Here is a 22,377-nt window from a genome sequence, read left to right on the forward strand (position 1 = left end):
CGCACAGCTCCTGTGGGCTCATCAATTCTCAAACCTGTGAAGTGTTAAATTGTCAGATTAAATTTCCTTTAATGTGTATTTTAATAATCATTGTACTATTAAACAGATTATACTCCTCTTCCAATAGTTACCAGCAGATTGTCTATGTCCACCTGAGAGGTTTAATATTTGATCTGAAAGGCAGTACCTTCAACAGTGCAGCACTCCCTCAGGACTGCACCAGGAGTATCAACCCAAATTATGTGCTCAAATCTTTGGATTAGGTAACACCCTTTTAAGCTTTGGTTGATTGAACTTTTTACATTGAACATTATCTGCTGGTCAAGGAGTTTGGATTATGTCCTTCAGTTAATGTTCCCTCTAAGCTGCACGTCAGCCCAAAGTCGCTGCCCAGGCCGTGCAGGAGGACGCCCCTTTAAATTATCAATCACTTGTGACCACACAAAAAACTTTAAAGGGGCCATGCACTTAAACCACACGCCCACTCAAAAAAAAGTTACAGGGAACGTTGCCTACAGCATGAGCCTGAAGATAAAGATATCCTATGGGCAGTACAATTTAAACCGGTTGGTAATTCTTGACCTTTGGCAAGTTTTGCCTGGCTGATTAAACAGTCACACAAAGAATGCTGCAGGGTCCATTACAGTCAACAGCTTAATTTGGAATTATTCCATACTTGACAACAATCCAGATTCAGTAATGCAAAGAATCTGATATAAGCTAAACATTGCATGGCTGACCAGATAAACACTTCGTGGACTTCGACTGCGTTCCTGAAGACAATTTCCTGTAATGGGAACTAAAGTGAAGGGTGACAAAACTGAAGCTTTAAGAGGTTCCTCCAACTTGGTCACTAATCATAGAATCTTCCACATAGAGTCCATTCTGCCCATCAGGTCTGCATCAGCTATTTTGAAAGAGCATCCAATTAGTTCCAATTCCTATGCACTTATTCCAATGAAAAAAAATTGTTTTCAAGTATTTATCCAATTCTACTTTAGAATATGCTTTCACCACCCTCTCTGATAGTGCACTCCAAATCATAAACACATCAAAAACTCCTCTTCTTCCCTCTGGTTCTTTCATGAATTATCTTAAAAGCTGTTCTCTGGTTATTGGTTCTCCTGTTAGTAGGAACAGTTTCTTCCTATTTACTCTTAGCAGAACCCTTCGTATTTTGAACACCATTGTTAAATCTCCCCTTAACCATCCCTGCTCCAAGGAGAACAATCCCAGCTTCTTCACAAAACCAAAGTCTCCAATTTATAATATGATTCTGGTAAATCTTCCTGCATCTTCTCCAAGACCTTGATATCCTAGCATGTTAAAGTTTAAAAAATATATCCAACTACAGTTGACTTTTGTCCCAGTTTAACTCAGTAAGGATGTTGCAACTTTCAGAACTCCCTGTAAAACTGGAGGGAGTTGGAACCAAGCTACTACCCAACAGTGAGATTTGTTCATTTACATGTTTGGCAGTAGGCTGTTTTCAAATGTGATTGAGAGGGATGCAAATCCAGGAAGTCTCAGTAGCTGATTTTTGGAGATTTAAAGAACTGGATCTTTTCTCAGCCTAATGGTCAGTTTGAAGCCTAATAGTCAGTGTGGAAGGAACCTATCAGAAATCAGTTCCAACTAGCACTGCTCTTACAGTGATGAGAAATACCATGAACATTGTGTCTAATTACAAAGAGTAGTTTATCGTTAGATCGTGATAATTTACTTCTTTTCCTCTCAAGGAGATGGATAGGGTTCCGATGTAAATACATGTATAGACTTGAATGAAGTCATATGGACTCAAAAAGTCAACTTTCTCTCTCCACAGATGCTGCCAGACCTACTGAGTTTTCCCAGCACTTTGTTTTTATTTCAGATATCTATTCATACTGAGTTGAATACATTCACTCAATAGTCCAATCTGAAACAATTTGTGAAGCTGTGATGCTCTTCCACTTATTGAAGATGGGAGCGATCCCACAGTGGCATAGAATAATTTCAGTATCTTAAAAAATAGCTATAGTAATAGTAAAGGGTGGTGTTTATTATCTTGGACCCCTTACTGAAAGATTACCTTGCTCTGGAGCTGAGAGTTGGCAGGTGTCAGCTTTCCTCTTCCAGGTGGAAGTATTCCCCAGATCAACAGCTTCCTGTTATTTATTTTAAAATTTATTTATAAAACAATTTGTTCAATTTTAAAATTTATTTTGTGTAAATAACTACACAATGCCAGTAGTTCAAATAACAAATCTAATGCTTCTACTAGTACCAAATTTCAACATGTAGAAAAACCCATATAATTGGCAAAATAATTTCAACATAGATAATTGTGAGGTATTACATTTTGACAAGAAGAATAAGGTCGCACAACACCGGAAAATAAGCATTTAAGAGGTAAAGGAGGAAAGGGATCTGCAAGGGCAAATAAATGATTCAAAAAGTTGTGATGCAGGATAACAAGGTCATAAAAAACCCAAATACTACGGTTTATTTCTAGAGGGATAGAATTGTAAAATAGAGATGTTAAATCTTTAATGAATCTTCATCACATGAGGGAAAAGGGAATAGAAGGCTATGCTGATAGTTAGATGAGCTTGTGTGCTGTAAAGAAAGATTGCAGTGTGTTGTGACGTGTTGAGAAGAGGTTGCCTCTCCCCCACAGGCAAGTGACAAGTTGACGGCTACTTCTATTGACCGAATGCAGTATATTTCTAAAGGAAAGATATTTATGTAGCACCTTACCACCTCTCCGAGGTGTCTCAAAGTGCTCCCTGCACAATGAACTACTCTTGAGGTGTAGTGAATATCATTCTGTTGATAATGGGGCAGGTATTTTTTTTAAATGGACAGTAACATATCTCACACACAGCGATGAGATGAATCAATATTTGGCATTATTGCTGCTGGTCCTGAAGGAAGGATTGCTGGTCTGGAGTCTGGATTGAGGGAGGACTTCTTTCCCCGTTTGAACCATGGCACAGGACCTTCTGAGCAGGCAGATGGAACACCCCATTGGAATAAATAGCACATCTGTTAATACGGCACTTTCCCAGTACCTCAGGGGTAGCAGCTTAGATCAGGAACACAGAAACAGGAGGCCGTTCAGTCCCATGAGCCTGTTCTACCCTTCACTTAGGTCATGGTTAATCTGTATCAACTTCAGTTGCCTTTGCTCCATATCCCTGTTACCCAACAAAAGCTAGTGATCTGTCTTGATGGCTCTAAATGACACCCAGAATCAATAAGCTGGCTAGGTCCGGGGGTGGGCAGGGTTGGGATTTCGTTTACCCTTTTATCGTGTTTCCTGATTTGACAACTGAATACCCTAGCTCTAATTTTAAGATGACCTCCCCTTGTTCTCGATTCCCACACCGGAGAAAGTAGTTTCTCAGTAACTACTGAATCCCTTAAATACATTAAACATCTTGATTAGATCAATCTCAATCTTCTAAACCCAGGGGATTATAAAATAAATTTATGTAACCTGTCCTCAGAATTTAACCTTCTATGCCCCATTTCCACTCACTGGCTTTGTAATCCAGCCCTACAAACTCAAGCAACTCAGTCCTAAATACGGTTTTATTTTCTGGCTCTGGTTTACTGATTGAGTGCTGTGTGCCTGGAACTGTTCTCCTTCTTGTTATCGGTGGATCAGTCTTAACTCAGAATACCAGTTTTCAGGCAATTGAGCTATCTGCAAATGAATGGGAACAGAAAAAAATAAGGACTTGCGTTTCTATAGTGCCTATCACAACCTGAACATGTCCCAAAGCACTTCAACAACTAAATATGTACTTTTTGAAGTATTGTTGAAAAAACATTTTGTTGAAGCTTTTTGTCTTGCACTCATCAGGGCAATCGCAAGAATACCAATGTCAGGGGAAGCAACAATTTTATACTGTATGAGAAAAGAGTGCTGATTGGTTGGCAAGTGAACTCTGATCGGTAGAGGTGTTGCCATGGAGAATGTACCAGTTAATGGTGACTGACATAGGTATTCTTGCGATTGTTCTGCTGAGTGCAAGATGAAAAACATCAACAAAATGTCTTTTTTCAGCAATACTCACATTCTGTACTACCAAATGACTACTTTTTGAAGTGTAGTTAATGTTGTATTGCAGGAAACATGGCAGCCAATTTTCACAAAACACGCTCCCACAAACAGCAGAATGATGAAAGGCTAAATCATTTGTTATTTTGTGATTTTGGTTAGTGGATAAATATTAGCCAGGACACGGAAGATAACTGTCCTGTTCCTCTTTGAAATAGTGGCTGTGGGATTATTTACATCCACCCAAGACAGCAGGTGGAACTTCGGTTCAATAACTCACCCAAAAGACAGCGCTTCTGTCAGTTCAGCACTCCCTCAGTCCTGGCAATGGGTCAGCCTAGATTATGTGCTTAAGTCTTTGGAGTGACACTTAAATCCACGACCAGCTGACTCAGAGTATAGAATGCTACCCACCTGAGTGATGGTTGACATCAAAATGCTCTTGATACAAGGACATAAAGCGAGAGTGGAGGACCACCTGGATTTTTCCGGCCTTCACATGTGGCTTGTTGCTAATGGTAGACTTGGATTTCCAAAGCACCTTTCATGGCCTGAGTACATCTCAACAAACCTTACAGCCAATGAAGTACTTTTGAAAAAGTGTAAGTCACTGTTGTAATGCATAATTAAAAACAAAAGCTTTTTCACAGGATATGGGCATCGCTGGGTAGGCCAGCATTTACTGCCCATCCCTAATTGCCCTTGAGAAGGTATTGGTGTGCCACCTTCTAGAACCGCTGCAGTCCATGTGGTGTAGGTATATCCATAGTGTCGCTAGGGAGTTCCAGGATCTTGATCCAGCAACAGTGAAGCAATGATGATATATTTCCAAGTGAAGGGTGATGTGTGGCTTGGAGGGGAACTTGCAGGCGGTGGTGTTCCCATGCATCTGCTGCCCTTGCCCTTCCAGGTGGTAGAGGTTGCGAAAGAGCCTCGATGAGTTGCTGCAGTGCATCTTATAGATGGTACAAACTGCTGTTACTGTGCAGTGGTGGTGAAGGGAGTGAATGCTGAAGGTAGTGGATGGGGTGCCCATCAAAGCAGGCTGCTTTGCCTGGATGGTTTCAAGCTTCTTTAGTGTTGTTGCAGCTGCATTCATCCAGACAAGTGGAGAGTTTTTCATCATGCTCCTGACTTGTACCTTGTAGATGGTGGACAGGCTTTGGGGAGTCAGGAAGCAAGTTACTTGCTGTAGAATTCCCAGCCTCTGAGCTGCTCAATTATGAATAAAATTTAAAAGAAAAACAAAGGCAACCATCACATACATAAACACAAATTGTATTTGACCAAGGAAATTAAAATTGCACCATAAATGTTACAGAAACAAAAAAAGACATTTACACAAAGAGGAATACATGAATCACCCTTCAAAATGCTGGTAATATCAAGAGAAAGATCAGATAATAGTGGCACAAAATGCTGTTCAAATAAAAACCAACAAAACCAAACAGTACCTTGGCAAAAAGAATTGATCCTGTTATTAACAAAAGGCAACTTACACGCGGTTCTTCAATTCCAACTCACAGCAGTCAGTGAGGGCGAAAGTGGTGGAAAGTCATAACTTAACACTAATACTGAAATGATTTATTTTATAAAAAAACTATAAATGGAACCAAGGTGATTAACAATGATACCGTATAATACAATCAAATTGCAAAAGGTGATCCAAAGGAACTTTGTTTTTTGAAGGGGGGTGGTTAATTGCACTATCGATACTGTTCCCAACAGGTGACCTGTCTTCGATTATAGGTGCCAAAACGTCGAAAGGTCATTCATTGTGTTTGCTGTCCCAGGAATGGTGTCTGGCTTATCAAACCTCCTTCTTTTATAACTCCTGTAAACATTGGTGATGGCTACTATATCCTTCTGGGTTTATCTTTCTGATTGGTGTAAACACTTGCGATGGCTATCAAGTTGCTACTGGGCTCATTTACAATGCGCATTACTTTGAAAGGAGCCAGAGGTGTGCACTGAAACTGGCTTCAGAGGACAATTGCCAATGATTCCAAATTCAATTCTGTATAAAGGGGCTGTTTGAAAATCAGCAACAGTTCATCCAGATGACTACACCTGCATGTATTTAAATATCAAAATTGTGCTCAACATATTACCAAAAAAAGTTAACAACTTAGTTATTACGAGTCTGAATGGTAATTTTGCTGCCTCTATGCTGTGTGAAAGATAAAAATAACATTTTCTTCACACATATGAAATAGCACCCAATGGCTCAGGAGGGGGTGAGCAATTCCAGGTTTATTACTTTACAAAGAGGAATCTGTAGACACACACTCTTTGAAAAGGCTATGTTGAGAGTGAGACTGCCAAATGCCTCTCCATTCATGTGGTAGTCTGTAACAGTCACACTGAACATTCGCAAACGCATCCTACCTACGATCCTATCCAAAACTACTCATTAAAATTGTGAAGACAAAACTGTAAGGGTGGATGCCATTCACAAAGGAATACTCTGGTACAGCAGTCTGGGACCTGAGTGCTTAAAACACTGGCTTCATGTTTTAAGAGATCAAGACTGTGCTGGCTGACACTCAGACCTGCCTACCTGGGTCAACTGGTTTTAACTTTCAACTGGATTTGTAGGTATGGCATGTTATTCTCAGGGAATATCTGCCACTGTGTGGAAACTGCCTCCGTTAAAAAAAAGTGAAAGTCACCAGGTACATTACAGTGAAGGTTTGAGAGCAGCCTGCAGCCCAATAAAGGATGTGTATATGTGAGCGACAATTGGGAAGAGTGGGAACAGAAAAAAAACTGAAATGTAAAAACCTGAGTCAAATAAATAAATAAATAAAGGGCAACCCTATCGCACTCACATTACACACCCACCACTCTGTATACATTGATTAGTTCACAGAGGTGACCAAATATGGGGAAATAAGTGCCCCAAATATACAGCATCAGATGAAGCATAGATTATAATTCATGGCTAGTGCTAGTTGGTTGCTTATTTTACATTTTTTTTAAATCACAGGGTGACATTAAATGTTGAGACTTTTGAGTGTTTTAAATAACCAGTTTTGAATCAATTAGCATCCAGAAGGACATTGAGCTCAGTCACTGTCAGGCTACAAATTCGCAAGGCTCCAGTCATATTCTGCAGCTGCAGGATGAAATATTTCTCTGTAAAAGCGTGCTTCTAATTGTGTCACGGATATCTTTTTGTTGGACGCACTACTGGAAGTTATTCTGGATCAACGACACCTCCATGGACATTTAAATTCATCTCAAATGCTTTACATGTATTTTTTAGAAAGTACAAAGTGAAAACATTATGTGCCTTTTTTAAAAAAAAACTGTGGTGCTCCACATTTTTGCACAATGCTATTACAGAACAAACCACAGCCACAGATTTGGAGGAAAAAATATTGACTATTATAGGCCAAGGCCACTTTCAGATCTGATACAATTAAATGGATGGCAGTAAAGGTCTGCAAAATAAATGACAAATGAGCTGAACATGGTTTATTAAGGTCACACACAAATTAGGGGCAGTGGTTTTGTGATGTTATTCTGTATGCAGTTTAATTCTACCTGCTGAATCCCCCATTAACGTTTAAGGAAAACAGAGATCTGTGCAACTGGTGATTTGCCAATTCTGACCTGGTCTGAATGTGCCAGCCATATCTTCTGTGTCAGTACCTAAGTTTTGAAATTGGATTCTAATGCAAGCGACTGTAGATCAAGGTGTACCTAAACCAAATGTCAAATTCATTCTGTCGTTAACTGGTAACCTGGACAAAGGTGGAAGGCTAATATTATTGCAGGATCATTGAATTTGCCCCAAAATTAGCTACTGGCTCTGAAGGAAATGTTATTCTATAAGGCTGGCTCCCTCTGGTTGTATTCAGAGTAAACAAAGACTATATATTCTATACAAAAACAGAATTACCTGGAAAAACTCAGCAGGTCTGGCAGCATCGGCAGAGAAGAAAAGAGTTGACGTTTCGAGTCCTCATGACCCTTCGACAGAACTTGAGTTCGAGTCCAAGAAAGAGTTGAAATATAAGCTGGTTTAAGGTGTGTGTGTGGGGGGTGGAGAGATAGAGAGAGAGAGAGGTGGGGGGGGGTTGGTGTGTGGTTGTAGGGACAAACAAGCAGTGATAGAAGCAGATCATCAAAAGATGTCAACGACAATAGTACAATAGAACACATAGGTGTTAAAGTTAAGTTGGTGATATTATCTAAACGAATGTGCTAATTAAGAATGGATGGTAGGGCACTCAAGGTATAGCTCTAGTGGGGGTTTTTTTTATATAATGGAAATAGGTGGGAAAAGGAAAATCTTTATAATTTATTGGAAAAAAAAGGGAAGGGGGAAAACAGAAAGGGGGTGGGGATGGGGGAGGGAGCTCACGACTTAAAGTTGTTGAATTCAACATTCAGTCCGGAAGGCTGTAAAGTCCCTAGTCGGAAGATGAGGTGTTGTTCCTCCAGTTTACGTTGGGCTTCACTGGAACAATGCAGCAAGCCAAGGACAGACATGTGGGCAAGAGAGCAGGGTGGAGTGTTAAAATGGCAAGCGACAGGGAGGTTTGGGTCATTCTTGCGGACAGACCGCAGGTGTTCTGCAAAGCGGTCGCCCAGTTTACGTTTGGTCTCTCCAATGTAGAGGAGACCACATTGGGAGCAACGAATGCAGTAGACTAAGTTGGGGGAAATGCAAGTGAAATGCTGCTTCACTTGAAAGGAGTGTTTGGGTCCTTGGACGGTGAGGAGAGAGGAAGTGAAGGGGCAGGTGTTGCATCTTTTGCGTGGGCATGGGGTGGTGCCATAGGAGGGGGTTGAGGAGTAGGGGGTGATGGAGGAGTGGACCAGGGTGTCCCGGAGGGAGCGATCCCTATGGAATGCCGATAAGGGGGGTGAAGGGAAGATGTGTTTGGTGGTGGCATCATGCTGGAGTTGGCGGAAATGGCGGAGGATGATCCTTTGAATGCGGAGGCTGGTGGGGTGATAAGTGAGGACAAGGGGGACCCTATCATGTTTCTGGGAGGGAGGAGAAGGCGTGAGGGCGGATGCGCGGGAGATGGGCCGGACACGGTTGAGGGCCCTGTCAACGACCGTGGGTGGAAAACCTCGGTTAAGGAAGAAGGAGGACATGTCAGAGGAACTGTTTTTGAAGGTGGCATCATCGGAACAGATGCGACGGAGGCGAAGGAACTGAGAGAATGGGATGGAGTCCTTACAGGAAGCGGGGTGTGAGGAGCTGTAGTTGAAATAGCTGTGGGAGTTGGTGGGTTTGTAATGGATATTGGTGGACAGTCTATCACCAGAGATTGAGACAGAGAGGTCACGGAAGGGAAGGGAAGTGTCAGAGATGGACCACGTGAAAATGATGGAGGGGTGGAGATTGGAAGCAAAATTAATAAATTTTTCCAAGTCCCGACGAGAGCATGAAGCGGCACCGAAGTAATCATCGATGTACCGGAGAAAGAGTTGTGGAAGGGGTCCGGAGTAGGACTGCAACAAGGAATGTTCCACATACCCCATAAAGAGACAGGCATAGCTGGGGCCCATGCGGGTACCCATAGCCACACCTTTTATTTCTTGGACTCGAACTCAAGTTCTGTCAAAGGGTCATGAGGACTCGAAACTTCAACTCTTTTCTTCTCCGCCGATGCTGCCAGACCTGCTGAGTTTTTCCAGGTAATTCTGTTTTTGTTTTGGATTTCCAGCATCCGCAGTTTTTTTTTGTTTTTATCACTATATATTCTATGACCTTAATATGGACAGAATGAGAGGGGCTTTTATCAGCAGTAACAGAACAGACCTGAAAGTCCGGTTCTTCAATTCCATCAGAAACTGGGACTGAAGTAACCTCGGCCATACAATTTTCACCGTTGAGCTCATTTACAGCAGAATAGTAGGGGAAATGGTTCAAGCCAAGTTTGTCACATTTCTGGGATCACACCTGTCAAAGTTAAAAAATGAAGCATTTCCTTTAAAAAGAAAAGTATCTTTCAGACTTGTGGAAACAGAAAACTCCTTCTGTTTGACCTCAGGATGTCCCTAACAGCAAATAGCCTCTAACTGACATTTTGGCAACGATTAAACCATGTGGACTTGAAAGGGCAGACAGCTCCACCTTTATTACAGAATAGAATAGAGCATACCACATGGTATTAACCCAGCTATTCTGACAAAATGTCATCTTACTAACCCAGAGCAATGCCATGGGAGACCTGCAAATTATACCTTCCAACAACGATAGCTTTTCGGCAGAAGACTTGATGTTTTTCTAATTTGCTTTGCAATTCATAAATATTTTTTAAAAAATAACACGGCATTTCTTTTGTGCTAAGTCTCAATAACCAATCAATTGCTACCATTTCTAATATTTGCGTTACTAGAGCTGCAAGATTGCACTCTTGGCCTCCAACATAGTGAGCTGTAGAATTCAGCCACTCAGTCAAAAGGGGGCACTGTGCTTAGGGTCAGACCTTTAACATGAGAGGAGAGAAAGTAATGGATTATCCAACTTCTTAGGCAGAAGATTTTTGGAAACCTCCTTCCCCACTTGCAGGGCAATGCCACTGACTGCAGGCTATTAAAGAACACTGCTCAAATGCCCCTCTTTGGGAATTTGAACAAATGAGAGACATTAAGGAGAAATTATTGGTTAACATCAATAGGGTAGAAGAGGAGCCGTGAGAGGAAGATTGTGTGGAACACAGTCACAAATCCATTGGGTAAAATAGCTGTGCTGTATACTTTATGTAAATCTATGTAAAAGATGACATGGATTTGGGGACAGGAAGATGATAGAAAAATGGGAGTGGGAGAATGATAGATAAAGGCAGTTGGGAGTACTGTTCTGGTCTCCATATTACAAACTGGACATAGAAGCACTGGAAGAGGTGCAAAAAAGGTTCACAAGGATGATACCAGAAATGGAAGCTAATAACTATCAGGGAAGACCAGAACAGCCTGGGGCTCTTTTCTCTAGAAAAGAGAAGGCTGAGGGTGACCTAAGGAGGTGTTGCTTGAAGAGGGTAGACACAAGTGAAGATGATTTTATAAGAAAATTCAGGAAAAACCTTTTTTACCCAAAGAAAGGTGAGAATGTGGAACTCACTACCGCAATGAGTAGTTCAGGCAAATAGCATAGATGCATTTAAGGAGAAGCTAGATAAGAATGAGGGAAAGAGAAATTCAAGTTTATGTTGTTAGGGTTAAAAGAGGCAAGACAGGCGGAGGCTGATGTGGAGAGTAAACACTGGAATGGACCAGTTGGGACAAATAGCTTGTTTCTGTGCTATAAATTCTATGTAATTCCAAATCAATAATGCACTAATTGTATGAGGTTATTTACTGATTCAATTGCTTGAGAAATAAAATTACATGAAATTAAGAATCATGATGAAACAACAATTGAAGAGGCTTTAATATGATGTGGGAGCTGAGGTTATAAAACTTGATTACCGTTTTGCAATCAAGCAAAGTTGTCATCTTTATCATGCACAGTAATTTAATGTGCTGGTTTTATTGTCCAGGCCCATCTTTGTGCTGCTAACATCTGTTGGAGTGGTATGCGCAATTAATCCATGATTGTGATTGCATCCCATATCCATTTTACTGGATGTTATCACTATGAGTTCAGGCATCTCTAATTTAAGTTGATTACACCAGGTATAGAGGGTCCTAGTAGAGTCAGACTACACTGTCTGTACAAACTCAATAATTCAGCACCTGCATATATACTGGTCTTCTATTCCCTTGAGTTTAGAAGGTTGAGGGGTGATCTGATTGAGAAGTTTAAACTGATGAAGGGATTCAATAAGGCAGATACAGAGACACTATTTCCTTTGGTGGGGAAACCAAGAACAAGGGCAGAAAATCTTAAAATTAGAGATAGGTAAACTGGGAGTGAAATCAGGAAGTATTTTTTCCCTGAAAGGGTAATGGAAATCTCCCCCAGAACACTGTGGGGCAATTTTGAAGATTAAGGTTGGTAGATTTCTGTTAAGGGATAAGCAAAAGAGGGTAAATGGAGCCAATACAGATCAACCATGATCTAAATGAAAGGTGGAACAGGTTTGAGGGGTTGAATGGTCAACGTCTGTTCCTATGTTCCTAATCCACACAAGCTCTCATTGTGAGTAAATGCTGACATGGACTGGCTGGGCCAAATGGTCTGTTTCCATGATGTAACTTATTTATGATTTTTAACGTAAAAAGCTGCTTTCACACTGACCTAGCCTGGCTTTGCACTTGTCTTTGTAAATCCATCAACTTCAGTATGGTGTTATCAGTTGTTGAGCGAGACCCATGGACAAGGAAGCTGGTGGCAATTCAATCAACTTAAAATCAGCTTACAGCAAAAACTTGTGCTCAAGTCTCCCAATATTGATGCCAGAGTGCAGCTTCTGCACAAATGAACACAGTTGGGAATAACTTGGCCAAATGCCCTTTGAAGAGCATTTATAATACTGTTTACAGAGGTGAAAAAACATATAACAGATTCTTGTGCCTCCATGCCTATTGTATAATATTTGGAAACTGGAAATCCCTTCACAAAAATGAAATGTTGCTGCAATATACAGAATGGAAACAGTGCAACCATCAAGTTGATTAGTATTAGTGGAATGGAAGTTGACCCAGTCCAGCCATTACAGAGGTTACATCTTCAGTGATGATCCCTGCAAGGAGGGATCACAGAAAAAAACACTAAGATCACTTCTTAACTATTTGTACATGAGCTTTAGCAATAAAGCTAGACCTCAACGTAGAAAATATAGAAGTATTTGATTTCTTTCAAGTCTTTTCAGATCATTAAGTGGAATTAAAATAAAATAGCAAGCTCTCAAATTTGCATAAAGTCTGACACTGATGTGGCCACATTTAGCCTTCCTGCTCCAGATTTCAATGCAGTGCAGTTCTATCATCACAATATAAAAACATCTCGTTCCAATAACCAACAAAAGAAATGGCTTTGCTTTACATTTGTTGAGTTCGGTGGATGCTAAAATAATTTCACAATTGATTAACAAACTTGAAAAATATCTCTGTCAGGCTGAATCAAACTCTTGACTGCTGTGGGAAGGAAGTTAAGGCATTGCTTAATAAAACTAAAGTGTAAAGATAAGCTTCACGCTGAAACAATCTCGATATTTCACATTGTGTTTCTATGGGTCTGTTTTCCAAGCCTCCCTGAATCAGAGTGAGTAGTGTCCAAGCTAATCACACACATTAGTGGTGTATTTAAGTGTCAGCCATTACAAAAGACCTGACTGCCACATAAGCAGTGTACAATGTATGTCTTAACAGCTTTCTTATGGGCTGCATCTGTGTGATTCCATCAAATCAAAAGTCAGTTATTTCTCTCCCATCCCAACATACTCTCCCCCGGCCCCCCCGAACCCCACCCCCCCAACCGCTTTAAAATACACTCCTTAAACTGCTAGTTTGGTGACATCAGGAATGAGAATATCCATGGGTGGCCTTGATGTAAGGTCTTGGATGTAGCCTAATGATTACTAAAATGCTTGTGAATTGTCCAGTTCTGCAGGCAAGGTTTTGCAGTCATTAGCAATATTCTGGCTGGTGAAAGTCACAAGCTAAGTTAAAGTGTTCCATTTGGTTCAAATGACCCGGCATACTCTATTCAAGAGAATTTTGTAATTGGCAAGTAACTTTTAACATTTGCTGGTGGCAATCTTGGTTGGAGAGAGAGAGGGAGAAAAAAGTCTTACCACTAATGAGAAATTATTGCATTCAAGCCCTGTGAGTAGATCTCATATTAGGTGAGGCTAAGACACAAGAATATAAATATTGAATAATGGGACAAGTCCTCAAGTCTGCTTCAGTTACCATGTTATATATTGCTATGCCATACATATATTTGCATGTTAGATATAGTTCTCAGAAACAATTATTTTGATGCTGATTAAAATATCAATACTGCCAACTCACAATCTTGCTGAATATCAGTAATGTTCATTTGGCCAGAAATATATAATCATCTGAGATTAGGGCTTTGCTTAGTTGTTTTATCTGGTCATTATCACATTGCTGATTCTGGGAGTTTGCTATGTGCATAATGGTTGCTGCCTTTCCTATTACAACAGTGACTACACTTCAAAAGTACTTCATTGGCTGTGATTGTGAAACACACTCACTTTTAAGCAGGTCTTTCTTTTTAAAACTGATTTTAAGTTGACGTGGCAGGATCATGCTTATCTCACCAGAAGGGTAAAAGCAGTCGAAAAAGTAGGTGCTCTCATGGAGAAAGACTTGCATTTCTGCAGTGTCTTTCACAATCTCAGGAGGTCCCAAAGCGCTTTACAGTCAGTGCAGTACTTTCAAAGTGTAGTCACTGTTGTAATGTAAAAAAAAACAGCCATATAATAATGACTGAATCATATGTTTTAAGTGATGTTGGTTGAGGAATAAATATTGGCAAGGACACCTGGGAGAACTCCCCAGCTCTTTGAAATAATGCCACAGAATCTTTTATGCCCACTCGAAAGGGCAAACAAAGCCTTGGTTTAACGTCTCATTCAAAAGACTTATGGTGCAGCACTCCCTCAGTACACCATTGGAATCTCAGCCTCCAGAGTGGAGTTTGCACCCACAACCTTTTGGCTCAGAGGTAAAAGTGTTACCCACGATGACAATGCTGCACCTGAATCCTGGCACTGTGGCCCTCAAAAGCCGAGGCAACATGGTTCTAATTGCCTTTGTATTTCTTATTTCCTGATTTAGCCATTCTAATTTTGTAGACCTGGAGGGTGTTTTCAAGCTGTAGGTGGATATACTCTAAACAAGATCACCCAGAGCATTACTTTCAGATTAATGGATAAGTATCAGCAATATTAAGTCTTAATTGGGTACATGAATTTAAACGAGGGAATGTGGCGTCACCAAGGCTCCATGCTTACCCACCTATGTGACCCAGGGGAACAGAAAGCTGGGATACCCTCTGAACAGAGGGCACCTTTCACACTGATGGTATCCCCTGTTATAACTGCAGGATGGAAGTGCCAGACCCATTATTGACATGTGTGGGGAGAAACAGAAACATATTGTGTTTAGTAATTTTTGGTTAAACTGCTAAAATATTTCTTTTCCCCCCACAGACCACTCCAGTGCATTAAGTACTGTCAAATTGAATGAGATTTTGCCAAGCAACCCCATGTGCTTTAAACATGGAGCATCAATAGAGATTAGTCTGTTTAGCTTCAATTATAGACAGAACAGTAGCTGGGTGTTAGTTTTCTGCATTTACACTGTCAAATGCACCCTCTGCTTCGGGGTTACCAACCCTCCAGGAATTAAAGATTAATCTCCTGGGCACTCCAGTTAGCAACATCAAGAAAAAAATCTCCACTGCATTAAAAGGAAAATGGAGGGTTCAAATTTCAGTTACAAAAATATTGGAGGGGAAGGAAGTAGTTGTTTTACTTGATGGGGGTGATAGGAGTGACAGCTCACATGCTAAAACCTTCAGGGATGAGCCCAAACCAGAGTTGCAGGCAACCCCATTTCCGCTCCTAGTGGCAAAACGTGTTGGCAGGTGTAGGCGTGGACTACTATTCTAGTACAACGGTACAATTCTGTTAATTGGAGCAAGGGTGGGTGGGAAAAAGATCGGCTGGTGCCCAGTTCAGGGTCGTTAATTAACAAACTAAATGCAAGATGATCTCCCTCACCCCATCATCCCTGCCAGTCACCCTGAAAATAAAAACCAGCCCCAGCCAGGATGGTATTTGCTATCTTTAGGCAATGGGGCTCTGGCTGATTAGACTGACTCCTCTGTTTGACTTTGCTTTTGAACAAATGTCAGTGGTAATGAGGTAGGAATTGTAGAAGTAGCAAACTGTTACTTGATGCTGTCAGAATGTGACAACACAAATGTCCGTGCTGGTAACAAAGCATCAGGGCTACTTATCAAATAGGAACCGGTGATCCTCTCATATTTTAGAGTGGGATTAACCACCTGTTGCCTTGAAGCTGTTAAGGACATGAGGGAGAAAAGATTGGAATATGTCGATGAAATCAGATTATGTAAGGTTGGAGGGGATCCATTAAATTGAATGCCTGTTTCTGCATTATCACATACAAAGAATTTTACAGCAAAGCCCTCACAAGAGGTAACTGAAGCAGACATGAGGAATTTATAGGGCCACTCAGCAACAAATGCCATGTTTCTGTGCACACCTCTGGCAGCAAGCAGCCGAATTCAAGTCCTTCTCCTGGTTCTATCATACTGTTACGGAGTCTGGGAGCAGCTTTCTGTGTCGATATATCCCCCATCCCCCCACCACTTACCCACTACCCACCCCCCCTGAGCCTTTGCTACCTCTGGACGATGTCACTGATTTCTTTCACAGACAAGAGCAGTTTGGTAAAGTCTTGGCTAGCCGAGCAGATCTGGAGCTGACGGAGGTTGCTTTCCAGCTTGTTGATGGCCTCCCTGAAGGCAAACTTATTGCGCATCTGCTGGATGGAGTCCACGTAGCTGGTGCAGAAGGTGTAGAGGTTCTTGGCCGCCTCTAGCACCGCGCTGTGGCTGGCCATCTGCTCCGAGTTCTTGTCGATAGCCACACGCAGTGCCTCGGTGCTTTCCAAGACGGTGTCCTTGGTGATGTTGGCACTGGCCATCCTCTCTGGCTGCAGCCGCGTTTTGCGCAGGGAGACTCTAGTGGAGATGAGGGGGATGAAGGCCGTAGCGCTGGAGGTTTGCTGCTCGGCACTTGGGTTTGGCAAGGCAGGCTGAGCAGAGGATGAGGAGGTGGCTGATGGCCTTGTTGAGGACTGGGGCTTTGGTGCAGAGTGGAGGGCAGGCCTTTTAACTGCGTCCCCCGGCAGGGAGGTCTTCACGGTCTCACCACTCAAAATGTCCATGACCAGCTTGGGCTTGATGCCCACAGCAGTCTCACCTGCAGTCTCGTGGGTCGGACTCCGAGGCGGCCTAGTGGATTTTGTAGCCGGCGGAGGAGGGGGAGCTGGTTTGGATTTCTGCATCTTGCCACGGTCCCTGACAGGAGCAGACAGCAGCTGCTCAGAAGCCTGCTTGAACCTTCGGGCCCTCGAGTCCTCAGTAAGCAGGTTCACCCCCCCAAGAAATGAGGTGGAGCTCTGCTTCAGTGCAGGAGGAGCCAGGCCAGAGGAAATGTGCTCCTGTGGGGAAGGAGAATTTAAGGCACAAATCTTCCCACCCTCATCTTTGTCCTTGAGGCCAGAACTGCTGGACACAATGGCAGTTGCCTGCTTACGGACAAGCTTTGGAGTCGATGCCGGTGGGCTCGAGCTCGGACTAGACTCCAGGTTACCAAAAACATCGTCATTTAACTCATCTGTCTTTTTCGGCAGCCGAGGAGGAGCAGTCAGGCTTCCCCGAGGAACCATGTCCCCTTTAGTCTCATTCGTCCTCTTCCGAGGCAATGCTGGCTTCTCATTCCTGTCGCAACCCGAGGCCAGAGCAGACTCAGTTTGCTTCCCAACAGACTGGAGGTCCCGGGGCAACGTTAGGGCTTTCCTCTCCATCTCTTTGCTGCCCGGGGGCATTGAGGATGCAGAACAAGATCTCATGAAGCGCTTGGAGTTGGAGATGGGTTCCTCCTCATTCCCCACAGCTTTGGCCGAGGCTAACGTGCTGGACTTCTTCAAGTGCGGAGAGAAGAACCCAGCTGTTCCTAAGAAGCTTCCATTGGCGACTCCACCACCTCCATTGTTGGCATTTTGTGCCCCAGTGCTAAATGAGTGCTGCAATTTGCTTGGGTCGACCGTATCAAGAGGTGCCACGCTATTGACAAAGGCTCCGTTGTTTGCATCTTTACCAGTTGTGCTGGTGTCCTCTGCCGCTTCTCCCTTTCTTTCCGACTGCCCATCCATGTCACGGAAAGAGCTGCTGCGTTTGGGAGGGGCAGGTGCAGTCTTCTTCTTTTTTTTGATGAAGGAGCTGAAGATGGAACTGGATTTGCCTTTCTCCTTGGTGAAAGACTGCAAACGGTCATCGTCCAAGTTGCTGTCCGGATCTCTGTCCTTGCGTGGCAGCATAGGAGAAATGGCCATCTCATGGTCCCCAGAATCTGCACACAGAGAGACAAACATAAACACCCACACTTGCTGTTCTGCACAGGATTATACTCTGGACAATCAAACATTTTTCTCAGTTCAGATAAAAGACTAACGAACTGAAATTTTAACTCTGTTTCTCTACACAGATACTGCCCAACCTGCTATTGCCAGTTTTTATAACAAACATTACTCTGCATGTCCAAAGAAGTGATCATACTGACTTTAGCAACAGTTGCTCTACAAATATTGACCTCTGTCTGGTCATGGGTGTGGAGGGAAGGAGAAAAGGTGAGTCAGCATGTGGTTATTTGTGCGGATGGGGGAGACTGTGGGCAGGGGAGAGGTGGGTCTGCACTGCACTGTTTGTGTGGGTGGGGGTGGTTGTGTTTGTGTGGGGAGTGGGGGTGGGTATTTTTGCATGATTGAGGTGGGTGATGGAGAGAGGGACCTGCATTTAAATCCAGGTCAGATTAATAGGATGAAGGTTTATCCATGAGATGAGTTTGGATGCTCCCAATACAGTTCTGAGTGGGCAAGGACCTACAAAACTGGATCACCCCTTGTGCAGCATAATTAGCAGCACAATTCACTAAGAGAGGCCAGAGTACGTCTGTTATAGATGTTGGAGAAGCAGGGGAAACTTTTCTTGGATTTGGAATTAAGGCAAATTGTTTGCGGCACAGTTATGGGAGCTTTACTGAGCTGTGTCTAGAATGGAAGGTGTCCCGTTCATCAGGACTAACATCCCTCTCATTTGATCAGAGCAAAAGAGGAGAAAAATAAAATTATAAATGTTATTTTCAACTATTACATAGTAGATATACCATTCAGTATTCAGTCCCTGGACACCTTATTAATTACGCAATATAATGCAACTCACTGTTTAAGACAGGGTAATAAAATTAAACAAGGTCGCAGCATTTTTATGCTGGTTTCCAGAGATCTGTGCAGTTCAACTAACATGCAAATAAAGATAATTTTGCTTTCAACACAATATAATACAAAAAGACAGTTAGATGATGTATAGGATGGGAAGAGGTTCATGTGCCAGCATAGGCCAGTTGAGATGAATGACCTGTTTCCGTAAAACGTAATGTCAAGAATAACTTTCATGTTCATTACATAACCCTGCTTTCACTACTTATACCTCCTGTGCAGTTTCACATCTAGTGTGAGACGTACCATGTTGGCTCAGGACTTTCAATTTTGAATGTGATGCCTCCTGGACTTCAGTTGGCTCTTTGCTCTCGGTTGTTCTGCGAGGAGTGCGTGTTTTGGTTGGCAGTTCAGGTGCCTGGGGCTTGTTGCTGCCACAGCATTTCCCTCCTTTCTTTCCCAGTTCTTTCTCGACCTCTGTAAGCACATGACAAAGATCAGCACGACATCCCTGGACTGTTAAAACAACAGTTTTGAACTTCTGCTTAGGGCTTTCAAAAATAAACGTAGATAGAGATGTTCAGACAGCCTGCTCAGTTTTACAGCCAGCTGAAGTCTAGAAAGTTAACGCAGACTAACTTTTTAAAAGTTCATTCACGGGATGTGGGCATAGCTGGCTAGGCCAGCACTTATTGCCCATCCCTAATTGCCCATGAGAAGGTGCTGGTGAGCTGCCTTCTCGAACCGCTGCAGTCCATGTGCTCTAGGTACACACACAGTGCTGTTAGGGAGGGCGATCCAGGATTTTGACCCAGCAACAGTGAAGGAACGGTGATATATTTCCAAGTCAGGATGGTGAGTGACTTGGAGGAGAATTTCCAAGTGGTTGTGTTCTAATCAATCTGCTGCCCTTGTCCTTCTAGATGGTAGTAGTCGTGGGTTTGGAAGGTGCTGTCTAAGGAGGCTTGATGAGTTCCTGCAGTGCATCTTGTAGATGGTATACATTGCTGCCACTGACAGTGGTGGAGGGAGTGAATGTTTGTGAATGGGGTGCCAATCAAGTGAGCTGCTTTGTCCCGGATGGTGTTGAGCTTCTTGGGGGTTGTTGGAACTGCACTCATCCAGTCAAGTGGAGCATGTTCCATCACACTCCTGATTTGTGCCTTGTAGATAGTGGATAGGCAAATGCTGAACACCCAATCACTCAGACAATTTTGGCATACTCCCGTGATCCTCCGCAAATTTTAACAAATATTTATATATAACTACTTATATATAATAAATATCCATTGAGGACCCTGCATAAAACTGACACATTGTCATGAACACTGTAAAAACTGGTATAATTCTAATGGACTCCTTGTCCTAATTTTTGAAATTCTGCTGTACAAATGTAAAATATTATCATTGTAGATAAAGGTGATTTACTCATAAAGAGCATTGAAATAAAGTGCAAGGGAATTTGTAAACAGAGAAAAATAAAAGAATTTGGAATTTTTGTTTCAGGCACACGCTGCCTTGGAGAGGCTGAACCCAGCAAACTCTGCATACACTTCATATAACCTGGTCTGTCCTCCGCCACTAACACTCACCTTCTGAAATGCTGGATTCTTGGAACATTGTATCAAAAGCTTGATGGATATCTGCAAATGATGGCCGGTCCCCTGGGTTCCACTTCCAACCTACAGACGAGCATTGTGGTTAGAAATTTCCTGGATAAGGTGAAATTTCCTCGGCCCCATCCAACTGTGACACTGCAGCGGTTTCTTAACACTAACCCCATCCACTGATTTCATGAGGAAAACAAGCAGGTTTCCTCTAGTCCTACCGCAGGTGAAGCCAAGAATGCAAAGCGCAGTTTCAGCACCATCTGCCCACTGAGCAGCCAGCTGAAAGCAAAGCTCCAAGTGCAACAGCACCAATATTTTTCAGCCCAACCCAGCTCTCAGCTGTTTAATCGACCTTCTTTATTTAGAGAGTGGTGAAAATCTGGCACTCACCACCACATGGAGTGAATGAGGCAAATAGCATGGAAGCATTTTAATGGAAAGCTAGTTCAGAACCAGAGGGAGAAAATAGAAGGGCATGCTGACAGGGTGCGATGAAGTAGGGTAGAAAAAACACTGGCACAGACCTGTAGGGTTGAATGGCCTGTAAATTCTATGTAAGGTGGTTTACTTAAAACACACTGCAGTTCTTCACATTTAGATACTGTCGCCATATTTTGTTTTGTCCTGTGAAGTACTGCGAGAAGTTTTACTACATTAAAGGCGCAATATAAATGCAAGCTGTTCTTGCTGTTACAGGAGTGTGTTCTGGGATTGCGGTAATTATGAAAGTTTTAAGTTATATTTAGTCTTTAATTGGCGAACTACATTTAACTAAAGATTATCAGAAAAAGCACAGCAAATGAGAAGACTCTTATAAAAAGTAAGTTTAGAACTTGCGCATTTTTAAAAAATTCATATGTGGGATGTGGGCATCACTGGGTAGGCCAGTATTTATTACCCATCCCTAATAGCTCTTGATGTGGTGGTGGTGAGCTGCCTTCTTGAACCTCTGTACTCCCTGTGGCGTAGGTACACCCACAGTGCCGTTAGGAAGGGAATTCCAGAATTTTGACCCAGCCACAGAAGGAACGGCGATATATTTCCAAGTCAGGATGATGAACGGCTTGGAGGGGAACTTCCAGGTGGTGGTGTTCCCATCTATCTGCTGCCCTTGTCCTTCTAGGTGTTAGTGGTTGTGGGTTTGGAAGGTGCTGTGTAAGCACTAAAAACTGTGATTCACTTTTGAGTCTGGGATATATTCAGAAGTTTTTGTTTTTAAGGTAAAGTTAAATTCTAGAAAATTACACTGGAAAATGTGAACATTTAGCTTTCTAAATTTGTATACTTCCTGTACGAACTGTAAGCATTAAAGAAAATGGAAAACTTGGGTCTACTTCTGATGAAAAGCTGAAGAAAGAATGCTTCCATATAATAACTTTATATGGATCAGTATTATTGATTGGGCTGCTGACTGCAGAGAGGCCAGCATCATTACAGCACCTCCAGTGGCTTGAGAATGGAACTGCAGCGTGACAGGTTTACATAGGCAGTTACCATTATAAATATGAACACAGGAATTCATAATGGGAAAAGTTGCCCAGGAAATTGTGGCAGTTGTAGTACATGCAACACATGATACACAATCTAAAGTTGACACTGAATTAACTCCTTGCGTACTCACATGCTCGCATCAGCTCATAGACTTTCTCCGGACAACCCTCAGGCCGCTCCATCCTGTAATCCTTTTCCAACAGGTCATAAACTTGTGAAAGGTCAATTCCAGGGTAAGGGGACATGCCGTAGGTTGCAATCTCCCACAGGAGAACGCCAAAGGCTAGGGGGAAAATAACATGTTATATTAATTCA

General features: G+C 42.4%; 1 protein-coding gene across 2 annotated transcripts in view; it reads right to left on the bottom strand.

The window, feature by feature from the left end:
- Positions 1 to 16,360: 16,360 nt before the first annotated feature.
- Positions 16,361 to 22,377, bottom strand: part of abl1 (c-abl oncogene 1, non-receptor tyrosine kinase) — a 171,886-nt gene continuing 165,869 nt past the window's right edge. For both annotated transcript variants that reach the window (XM_041194242.1, XM_041194243.1), the window contains exons 8-11: positions 22,193 to 22,345; positions 20,554 to 20,643; positions 19,268 to 19,438; positions 16,361 to 18,096 (exon numbers count right to left, since the gene is read on the bottom strand). In XM_041194242.1, coding sequence (XP_041050176.1) covers positions 16,361 to 18,096; positions 19,268 to 19,438; positions 20,554 to 20,643; positions 22,193 to 22,345 — 2,150 coding nt within the window. The remainder of the gene's footprint in view (positions 18,097 to 19,267; positions 19,439 to 20,553; positions 20,644 to 22,192; positions 22,346 to 22,377) is intronic.

Source organism: Carcharodon carcharias, chromosome 8 (assembly GCF_017639515.1).
Source record: "Carcharodon carcharias isolate sCarCar2 chromosome 8, sCarCar2.pri, whole genome shotgun sequence".
In the NCBI taxonomy this organism is placed as follows: domain Eukaryota; kingdom Metazoa; phylum Chordata; class Chondrichthyes; order Lamniformes; family Lamnidae; genus Carcharodon; species Carcharodon carcharias.